The sequence below is a fragment of the Diceros bicornis genome, chromosome 1 (assembly GCF_020826845.1).
Source record: "Diceros bicornis minor isolate mBicDic1 chromosome 1, mDicBic1.mat.cur, whole genome shotgun sequence".
Taxonomy (NCBI): Eukaryota; Metazoa; Chordata; class Mammalia; order Perissodactyla; family Rhinocerotidae; genus Diceros; species Diceros bicornis.
Window position 1 is genome coordinate 25,542,909 of NC_080740.1, and position 12,191 is coordinate 25,555,099.

General features: G+C 35.8%; 1 protein-coding gene across 1 annotated transcript in view; it reads right to left on the minus strand.

Moving 5' to 3' along the window:
• The window catches only part of ST8SIA4 (ST8 alpha-N-acetyl-neuraminide alpha-2,8-sialyltransferase 4), a 94,055-nt gene that overhangs the window by 46,500 nt on the left and 35,364 nt on the right, over window positions 1–12,191 (minus strand). Inside the window, 1 exon segment of the mRNA XM_058535739.1 lies at window positions 5,416–5,709. Within this exon segment, the coding sequence (XP_058391722.1) occupies window positions 5,416–5,709 (294 nt within the window).

Sequence of the window (12,191 nt, forward strand, 5' to 3'; positions counted from 1 at the left end):
TTTGTGATTGATGGTTATATTTTTAGAGCTTTAAAAAAAAACTATAATTAAATGATACTTAAAGTTAGTAAGCTATTATAATTTTTAGAGAGGAAAAAGTTTAAATAATGAAGATTGACAACATGAAAAGTACCTAAATGATTCTCATTGTGTTCAAGAATCTTTTGCTTTCCAGATCACTTAAACTTGCTACTTGTAATTGCAGTACTTGGAAGGGCCTTCACATTTTAACACCGTGATTATGTGTACCCTAAAATGCACGTATTGCGTGTTCTAAACCTTTCGTGAGAGACAACAAACTCCAGTAATCAACAGAGGATATGAAACTCTCTAGACTATTTCCCTGTACTGTGTTTACCACAGGATTTCAGAAATGTAAAACACATACTTAAAGAGCAGATCTTTGGGAACTTTGCTCTGGCTTTCATACCACGTGAATCTTCTTCGGTTCATCAGTGTTCACACTTTCTTATTTTCTTTCAGAGCTTTAGTAGGTTTGTAGAGTACAAACATTATGATACAATGCTACATTGCATGCATTAATGTACTAATTTCATTAATACCATAAATGAAATTACCTTTCACATACACCATGTGTACAAATTTCCAATGTATTTGAAAGGTGACAGGGAACTCTAGAAGTACTTTTTATACACTGGGCCACAGTTTAGAACTCAGTCACCTGACACTTAGGAGGGACTATGTAGATGTATGAGCAGGAAAGTAGCAAGATAATATCTTTCTGGAGATTTCAAGGTAAGTCTTGTCACCTAAAGCAAAGTAATCAAAAGAAAGCATACCATTACCTTCACCAGTGGTCAGAAGTTAGGCCTTGTTGCTCTTTGCAAAAAAAAAGCTTAGGAATTAGTAAAGCAGTTTATATTTACAATGGTTATGGAGGAAAAATGGATAAGACAAAACATAAAAGGAGAATATTGATGAACTAATTATTAAAAGGCTCTGTACTTTCTATGTTTAAAATATCTGTAAAAGCCTATATGAATTCTCAATTGTTAATCATATATAATTCTAACTGGATTCTAATTTACTGAATATGCTCTATTTCAACCATGCCTCTTGTTTTGCATTTTGCTAATGGTAGTGAATGAAGAAATATAAACCAGACTCTCAGAACAAAAGTACTAATTCTAACATTTATGTGGAGAGACAAAAGACTCAGAATACTCAATATTGATGGAGAGGAACAAAGTCAGAGGACTAACATCAGCCCACTTCAAGACTTACCATAAAGCTACAGTAACCAAGACAGTGTGGTGTTGGTGAGGAATAGACAAATAGAGCAATGGAACAGATAAAGAGCCCAGAAATAGACCCACATAAACATAGTCAACAAATATCTGAGAAAGAAGCAAAGTAATAAAGTGGAGCAAAGATAGTCTTTTCAACAAATGGTACTGGAACTATCACACATCCACATATAAAAAAATGAATCTAGACACATATCTCACACCCTTCACAAAAATTAACTCAAAATGGATCACAGATGTAAATGTAAAATGCAAAACTATAAAACTCTTAGAAGATAATGTAGAAGAAAATCTAGATTACTTTGGTTTTGGTGATAACTTTTTAGATATTACACCAAAGGCATGATCCATGAAAGAAATAATTGATAAGCTAGACTTCATTAAAAATAAAAACTCATGCTCTGCAAAAGACAATGTTAAGAGAATGAGAAGACAAGCCACAGACTGGAAGAAAATATTTCTAAAAGAGATATCTGATAAAGGACAATTATCCAAAATATACAAACACTCTTAAAACTCAACAATAAGAAAACCAACAAGCTGACTAAAAAATGGCCAAAGACCTCAACAGACATCTCACTGAAGAAGAGATATAGATGGCAAATAAGCGTATTAAAAGATGCTCTACATTATTTGTCATCAGAGAAATGCAAATTAAAACAACAATGAGATATCACTACATACGTATTAGAATGGTCAAAATCGAGAACACTGAAAACACCAAATGCTGGTGAGGATGTGGAGCAACAGGAACTCTCAGTCATTACTGGTGGGAATGTACAACGGTGCAGCCACTTTGGAAGACAGTTTGGCAATTTCTTATAAAACTAAAATATTCTTCTCACAAGATCCAGCAATCAGGGGCTGGCCCAGTGGAGTAGCAGTTAAGTTCGCATGTTCCACTTGGGCAGCCTGGGGTTCACCAGTTTGGATCCTGGGCATGGACCTACTCACCGCTCACTAATCCATGCTGAGGTGGTGTCCCACATAGAAGAACTAGAAGGACCTACAATTAGGATATACAACTATGTACTGAGGCTTTGGGGAGAAAAAAAGAACGATCCAGCAATCATATTCCTTGGTATTTACCCAAATTAGTTGAAAACTACATCCACCCAAAAACCTGCACACAGATGTTTATAGCAGCTTTATTCATAATTGCTAAAACTTGGATGCAATAGGTGAATGAATAAATAAACTGGTACATCCAGACAATGGAATATTATTCAGCACCAAAAAGAAAGGAGCCAGCCCCAGTGGTCTAGTGGTTAAGATTTGGCACTCTCACTGCTGCAGCCTGGGTTCATTTCCCGGTCATGGAACCACATCACCCATCTGTCGGTTATCATACTGTGGTGGCTGCATGTTGCTGTGAAATTGAAAGCTATGCAACCAGTATTTCAAACACCAGCAGGGTCACCCATGGTGGACAGGTTTCAGCGGAGCTTCCAGACTAAGACAGACTAGGAAGAAGGACCTGGCCACCCACTGCTGAAAAAATTGGCCATGAAAGTCCTATAAATAGCAGTGAAGCATTGTCTGATACAGCACCAGGAGGCAAGAGGATGGCCCAAAAAGACTGGGCAGAGTTCTGCTCTGCTGTACTCAAGGGCACTAGCAGTCAGACTAGACTCTACGTTACTAACACCACCAAAAAATAAATGAGATATCAAGCCATGAAAAAACATTGAGGAAACTTCATTGCATATTACTAAATGAAAGAAGCCTATGTGAAAAGGCCACATACTGTATAATTCCAACTATATGATATTCAGGAAAAGGCAAAACTATGGAGACAGTAAAAAGATCAGTGTTTGCTATGGGTTAGTGGGGAGGGAGGGATGAATAGGCTGAGCACAGAGAATTTTTAGGGCAGTAAAACTTCTCTTTATGGTACTCTATAAATGGTGGATATATGTCATTATACACCTGTGAAACCCATAGAATGTACAAACTAAGCGTGAACCGTAGTGTAAACTATGGACTTTGGGTGATAATGATGTGTCAGTGCAGGTTCATCAACTGTAACAAATGTATGACTCTGTGCAAGATGTTGATAATGGGAGAGGCTGTACAAGCTTGGGGGCAGGGAGTATATGAGAAATCTCTGGACCTTCCTCTCCTTTTTGCTGTGACTCTAACACTACTCTAAAAATAATCTATTAAAAAAAGTACTAATTCAAAATAATCTTAAATTTCCTTCTTAGTTTCCTATAGTCAAAGAGTACTTGCTTCAAAATATTTGTTTTGAATCTTAATAAGCTATCACTTGAGTGTGCATATATGTGTGAGTGTCAGAGTGTGTGCATGTGTAAGATAGGACAGAGTGATATCTGTAAGTGTTTCTCTGAATCAAATGATATTCAACATTGACAAATCAAAAAATAAGATGTGTTCTTAGCATACAGTTTTTGTTAAGAACGCATCACGTTTTGTTTTTGTTAAGAACTCATTGCTTTTTTTTTCAGAGTCAAACTTAATTATCGGGAATCTTTGTAACAAAAAAAATTACTTATCCTCCAAATGCACTTATTTTATCTTACTTTGTTGAAACTTCATGTCAAACATCAAGGGAATGAATGTTGAATAACCATGACCTAATTATAAGAATGCAATTTAATTGTGTGCCAAATAACACAATCCAAGAAACTGTCTCCAGACTTAAACAAGGAAACGGTAAATCCTTGAAGGGAAATATCTCAACAACAAAACAAAATGAAAACACTTTAGCCCAGTCCCAATTACAGTATAGGAAGCAAACTATTTTTAATTCTGGGTTTGCAAAGCTTTTTCTTTTAGGCCTTTGAACCATTCTATTTTATTGATCCCCTGAACTGTCCGTCCTTTCCATGTCCACTGATTCTGTCCTACATCTTTATCATCTTATGAGTAAGTTAATCAAAAAGCCTAATCGGTTTTCATACCTCTAGCCTCTCCTTGCCAAAGCAGCGCCTGCAGGTACAAGCTTTACTCTCCTAAATTCACATATCTAACTGTGCTTCATACAGGATAAAATTGATTCTCATCCCAACCACATCACAAGTGACTTTTCCAACTTTTATTCCAATACTACTCAATGGATGCCATGATTCTACAAGTTTACCATGTACTTAATTATTTCTTTGCCTTAGTTGGCTCTCATGATGCAATTACATTTCCTTCTGTTTGGTTTTTTTTCTCTCTCTCTTTCTTCCTGTCTCTGTCTTTCTCTCTTTCTCTCTCTCTAGCTTTCTTTTTTTTTTTTTTTTTCTGGCAGTCGCTACTTTGTTTTTAAAGTCTAGTTAAAATGTTAGACTTTTAAGACTTCTTTGTTAACCTTAGGGACAGACTCTACACTCCTGACAATACACCCCCTTATATTTGTTTACGCCCTGGCTACTTGTACATGCCTCTGTTTCTACCATAAAGCCTATACATTCCTTTAAAGTAGTGATCAGCTCTTCTTCATTTTTGTACCTACGGTATTTGACACTCAGTAGATATTCAATAAATAAATACATTATTGCTTATCTTTGTGTTATGTATTTTACACACTTATGTGTGTGCATGACTGAGTTTGGCCTTCTGGTCATTTGCCATTTTTAAACAAGAGTCTATTTCTTAGGTTTTTCTTCTGAGCTTGTGTTAATAAAAGGGAAATGGTGACTTGATTCATACAAATGGCATCTGTGACTTTTGGGGAGAAGCATTAAGGCATATTATCTCAGCCAGCCTTCTCTATCACTAGTAGGCCTCTTAACTACAGATGGGGCTTAATTGCTCCTTAAATACACCCACCATTTATGCTTCCACAGTATTGCCCACTAGCATTTAGCACTTCTGTTGGTAGTTTTCTTACCCAAAATTCATCAATTTTACTATGAATTCTTATTACTCTTTAACACAGCAAAATATAAAAATCAGTAGCTTGTTCATGAGCAGACATAAATAAGTGCCAAATTCAAATATTTGCTTTTTCGAGAAAGAGAATGAGCTAAAATAATATAGTACATAAACAAAATTCAAGTTGGTGAATAGAGTAGCCATTATAAAATAATGGAAACATATATCCATTGGGAGATTACTGAGGTTCCCGCCTGTCTAGGGAAAATGTTTAGTTATGTGTTCCATTGCGCCAAGGACAGACTGGTCCTTTCCAGACACTTACCCTCTGACAGCATGAATAAGTCTCAATGATGGATAGGCAGTTCGCACTTTCAGTTTATTCTTAAGGATTAATGCATTAACCCACTCCACGTGCTTCTCTCCTCCTTTGACCATGAAAGCAGGGATCCAAAGGACACTGTCATTCAGCATGGAAAGTCTATGCACAAATTTTTCTCTGTCACTCTCATTCCGAAAGCCTCCAAATGCTCTTTGTACAACTGATGGATTCATGGTAATAAAATCTGATTTAGTTCCCACATCTGCAGCAAACTCCACCACAGGGGCTAGATTACACCTGAAGAGGAAAAAATTAATGGATAAATGAAAAATAAATATGAAACAATCACTTCTAAAATGGTGTACATGCGAAGAAGAATGGAGAACGAGCATGTTTTTTTCACCAGGTGGAAAAAAAAAAAGATCATCTTCCTGGTAAAATTATATTTTCAATAAGTCATCACACGGCCATCACACTGTGTCTTCAATAAGGATGTACACTCCTAGTATAGGGCTCAAATTGTCATTTTTATTAATTCAACCTGTTATGTAAGAATACGCTTTGCTGTTATCTTCATAAAACCACATAATATGAACTCTTAATCAGAGAATGTATGATGGTAAATTAGCAAAGGCTCTGTTGCCATGCAGTAGGCAATCTAAGCCACATGCTGCTTTGCAAGTAAGTAAAACATACTAGACTTGATATTCCAATCTGCACCACTTGTCAGGCTTAAGTCATTTCAACAATTTTATAAACATAAGTAAGTGTAAATGGCTTTTCTGTACTCCGAGGTTAAGTGAAAAGTATAATCCCTTATAATTTTCCACAAACATATTTGTAATCGCCTTCTATAGGCCTAAATAGGAAAGAAAAGCAAGAAAACTAGAGTTATCACATTTAATATGTGTTTTTGAGATGTTAAATAATGCAGAAAGCCCCCTACCCTAGGATCAAATATCTTTCTGTTCCTTTTGAGGACATCCTGCTAAAATTTGTTTCCCTGCTAACAGGCCTCGTGCCCTCCGTGGAGGAGGGACGGAATTTGTTGTCCTGTTCTCTCCACTGAAACTCCAGGGCCTCGCAAAGTGCCTGGGCCTGAATTTATTCTCGTAACCTGATTTCGTTCTTGCATTACAAGGAAGCTCTGGAAAGCACTTCGAATTTCATCTTCAACCAATTTGTGATGCTTCTTTGATTCTGTCACATAGGTCTTTGGATACTCGACTTAAAAAATCGCTTTTTATTTTAAAGTATTTTAACTTGCTAAAAAAGGCAAATTTTAATTAGTTGATAAGTGAAAAACTAAATTTTTAAAAAACAAGAGTTTGCTAATTTGGAAAAAAGTCATGTGACTCTATTTAGTCTACACCTTCATGAAAACACATACACACACAGAATTTCTTTTTCTTTCCTTATATCAGCCTTTTAAGGGGAAGGAAAATAACCTGATTTCCTCTTTCTGCATTTTTGCTGATTTGACAGCTTTATGAAAGTTTTCACATTTCTCTTCCTTGTGCATCTTGCCACATTAATTAAATTCTCAAGTTAAATTTAATTAAAAAGTAAAGTGTGTGCTCTGCTATTAAAAATACTGGCTTGTATATCTTTCATTATCTCTCTTAATTAATATAACTTATTCCTTCCTAGATCTCTGACAACATTTAGCTACCACAAAAAATATCTTCCATCTCACACAATTACGCAAAATCTATGCCATCTAGGATGAGCTACTGAGAGAAAACAAGGAAAAATTAACACATCATATTATTTATAAATAATCTTTTCAAATTATATATCTTTAATTACACCTATTATATTATATGATAGAGTATTTATTTGTCTCTCTCCATGATCCATGCACTATTTGAGATTACGTATTATTTGTCACCATCTCAGTAAGGATATTTTGAAAAGGACTGCCCTGGAAAAGAACAGTTGCACGTGAACAGAAGCCAAAGTGAACACCTTCCTGTGGAACTCATGAAAGATTGAGGACCTGATAATTTTTAAAGTCCTAAAATGCACTCCACACCAGCTTTAAAAATAGTCTAAAATTCTAACCAAGCTGATTGTGAGATGAATTTGGATACTGTGGAGAAAACGCATTCTCGACATCATTGTTAGAGACACTTCTCCTTCCTCAGGTAAAAAATAGACAACACTTGTTAACATTACAGTTAACACGTTTCTGTCAGGGGAGATGGCTTCACATATCTCTTTCTGCTGTAACAATCCCTCACCAATTCTTTTCAGAGGATTTCAACTGTAGAAAACAATATCTATACTTCATTTTCTCTATAATTATGAAAAGAATCAGAACCAACCCAGTTAAAGAAAGCAAAAAACCATTCTATTGAATTATCTTCTCAGGAAAAAAAAATCAATTACTTTAGGCTTTTCGTTACTTTTTCTTATCACATACTTAAAAACCCCTCCACTCCCATGTTTGCTAACACTTACTCTTTTAGGATTGACTCAGCGTGTTTCTTAAACATGATTGTTTGGCCATGTGTCTTTTAAGAGCTATTAAGATATTTGTCAATAAAGTTGGGTGTTGAAAGACAGGTACTTTCCACTTTGGAAGCAAAAGAGAACTCATAGAATAAGAATATTTCTGGAGAATAGAGTTGATCTAGAAGACAAACCAACATAGTAGATACAATCAAAGAATGCTAAAAGACTGTGGTCATTTAGCTAACTAAGAAGGCACCAGGAGATCCAAGAAAAATCAATTTACATGAGCTTTACTGTAAAGTTGTCATGACCTAAGCATGGCTCGATCAGGCTTTGTGAGGGATGGAAACAGAGGTACTGAAAATAGCACGACAGAAGGACACATCATAAAATATAATCTATGCTGGCTGTAGAAGTCCGGCCTGTTCATTTTCCTTGGAGTGACTATGTCTACTTCTTCACTGGAAGGAAAGATTAACGTTATGTCCATATGTGGCCAGTAAATTAATTCTGTGGTTGAGTCAGAAATTCAGTCAAATAATTAGCTGAAAGCCACATAATCAGGGCAAGCATTAAGAAAGCCAAAATAACCAACCAGCTGTGTTGCCCTCCAGCAATTTGGTAGACTTGGTATGAACTTCACAGCGTTACTAGTAGCAATGCCGCTGATTGAGTAAGATTATAAATAGATTCGCAATCACACATTCTTCATCTTCCTTTTTAAAAATCTTCTTAGGGGTTATAATATTCAAAAGGACCCAGAATATGTAGCAAGAATTTATGAAGTAACACATTATTTCACATGCTATTCTTAGTCTCATAAAATTGAAGAGTGGCTAATTTTTAAATGATGGATTTTTATGAGTCAAAACTACTGAGTTCATAGGAATGTTTAACAACAAGCTCTATTTCTTTAGCCAAATTAATTTTTTTGCACTGTCCAACTATTTTTGGCATATCAAAAACAAGAAAACATATACATAGAATTAGGTATTCTGGCCAAACTCTCTGTGTACTCTAAGGTGCCCAAATTTCAATTTATTTGTGTTTATTTTCCATCATTGATTAAAAACCTGCAGGAATGCAGCTAGCTCCGCTTGCACTTCCAGACCTCTGAAATTTCGTCTGTGAACTCACACTAGATGTGATTGCCTCTCAACATTCCTCTTATGCAGAATTGAAAGTATTTTCATTTATTTAAAGGCTATATAAAATGAATTTTTTAAATTCATATGGAAGAAATGCTTATTTCATGTATAACACCTCCAGATAGAATTCCCTAGCAAGACATATCTCTTAGATTTGTCAATATTCTCTGCATCTCCCTTAGGTTATAGCTCAATGGTCTAAGCAATTAGGAGGTCCCTCTGTCAATAGGTCAACAGATATGTCTTGCGAGTTCATTGGGCAAATATAACACACGCTCAAAACTCTTTTTCCAGCTATTTTACCATTTGCGCTATTTTGCAATAATATAATCCGGCCAAAATATAATCTTGACAGTTATTACTAGTAATATCAATAAGATAATGCTCATTAATTTAGCCATATGTGTATTCATCCCATGTGTGCTATACATTTGTGCTGGCTATAGAACTAGTCATCTGAGTTACCTTGAAGTAATACCTGCATTGTAATACGGGAGGTTGTTAATTACATCTTTACACGTATAACGTAGATTAAATGAGAAGAAAACAATACTGAGTAGATTATAGAGTAAACTCTATTCTTTCTCATCATTAGTTAATGTTGAGACAAGTTCCAAACACATGATTAGCATCCTTTTCCTCTTTTGGCCAATCTTACTGTCTGTTTCTCTGTACTAACACTGAAATCCCTCAGCCCAAAACCGTCATTACCAATGGAACAACATTTGTCTACTGTCCATGAAATGAGAGATAGCCTCTTCTCTTTTCTGCCCCCAGAGGAAGCTTATGGTTCCTACCCATTCCCATTCTGCTTTGGAGCTTGAAGAGCCAAGAAAACAAAGACTCTCTGATACCTGTCTTTTTTAGGCTTTGTGGTTACCCTCTCAAAATTGCTTGGGGAAGCTGAAACATACAACCTATCACTCTCCCCGACTTTCTTGAGGTGAGGGTAGTAGGCCTCAAATAGAACTGAAACCAATAGTTTTGGCAATACTTTGAGGTAAGGAGTAATATCATCCCCACTTCAGAGATGAGGAACTAAGGTCAAAGTGGTTAAGAAACAAGTCCAAGGACCTAGCGTAAGTAAAAGAAAAGCACAGCTACTTTAGAAGGACTCCAGGACAGGAGCTTTAATGGACACTATTTACACATGTGATTTCTTTAAGAATCAGAGGAAATGTCTAAGTGTTCATCATTCACCGCAAGCTTTCTGTAGGAGAAAGGGCGCTTTACCACTTGGTCTTAGGTGTTACTCTCAGACTCCCAGGACTTAAGCATATTATCCAAGTCCACTCAGCCATGACATTCCCCACATCCTGAGCAGTTATTAAACAAAGAGTTTTAAGTATCTAGAACATAACAATAAAATTTACACCTCAGATCTCTTGAGGGGAAGGATTTTCAAAATTCTGGTAAAAGGATTAAATATCTAATTCATGTGACTTTTTGAAATAGGAAGCACAGGATTAAGAGTTGATTTACATGTTGGATACCATCATGTAGTAAATAAAGTGTAAGAAATAGGGATGAAACATCATGCTTAAGATTTGCATTTCCACTAAGATGGATGCACACAAAAATGTACACACACATATCACAGTTGATGCGTGCTGATAAGAATTAAAATCCTCATCTTGATAGAAATAAATACAAATGACACATATCATGAAAATAACTAAGTGACTAAACAGAAGAGGAAATTTTTTCACAAAACTAGATTTGTTTACGTTACTGGCAAAGTGAGAAGAACAGTGTCATATTATTTCTAGGGAAATCACAGAATGGAAAAAAATTCAAACTCATTCTAGAAGACAAAGATCTGAATACCAAGAAATATGCTAGACTATGTCATTCCCATACTTCAGTCGAAACCAAAATAGAGTCATTGGGCAAATCAGCTACAACTACAGAGATATTATTTAATAATTTATTTTTTGGGGGGAGGGAAAACTATGCCAAGGTATGGACATGTTGTGCTTAAATCAAATAAAATGTTAAATATGCACCTAATATATGTCCAATTTGTGCTTAAACTTTAAGGAGTAAAAGGTATTCAGCTTAGTTTCTGCCCTCAGCCATCTTTTCAGCAGTAGCTACATGGGCATTGGCCCAATCTGTGTGACCTCAGGTAAGTTACTTAACCTTTCTGAGATCAACTTTTTCTGTAAATGAGGTTATTAACAGGCTAGACTGAAATGCTTTTGAGAAAATCAAATAAAACAAAATATTTGAATTTCCTCTCAGAATTGCTTGCTTATAGTTGGTAATAAATATTAGCTCATGCTAGTCTTTTTTTACATGCTCTTTTCTTTCATAACCTATTGTGAGAGGCAAAAGAAATGCAGGCAGGCAAATTAAAGAGCACGTCAGAAAGAACTTATTGAGTAACAGTGCAGGGAAAAAAATTATTTATAGCACATTTAATAAACCATTTTGTCTGGAATTTAGCCCCCCATCTGAAACTAACTGGGGCTTGAATGGTTGATTCAAAGGTTGATTGCAAACATCTTGAATATTAGCAAAAACAAACCTGACTCCATAAGCAGTGTGAACACTTAGAAGCTCATAGATATGGCCAAGTGTACTTAAAAAGAATATGACACAGGTGTGCAGAAGAAGTTAGACTAAGGCTCTACAATTAAAACTTTGAAATAGTTCATATATAAGGTAGCGATGGTCATTCATTACGACAGTAAGAAGAATAGCTAAGTTTTATTGAGCACTTATTATGTGCCAGAAATTGTTGCATTTGCTTTGCATGTAATATCATATGCAATTCTCATAGTAATCCCATGAGACAGGCACTAGCGTTATATTTCCCCACTGATGAAGAAACTCAGTTGTGGTAAGTTGTACTAGCTTACATAGCTTGTAAGTAGTAGAGGCAGGTTTTAAGCTCTTAAACATTGTGCATCACTTAATCCCTGTGGATGAAAAAGAAGAACTAGACCATAGAACAAATTTAGAGAACTTGGTCACAAGTTCAGTTGCATTTGAACATGATAACAGCTGTGGCTTTTATCTTCTCATTGATTTAATTGATTCACATGGTCTGGTTGGCTAAGGTGGAGGTTTCATTCTTCCTTACTCTCTTGTAAGCACTTCTCTTTAAAGGTGGGGTCTTGGGTAGGAGAAAATGACAATCCCAGCACCCAGAGGGTCACTCCTAGGCAG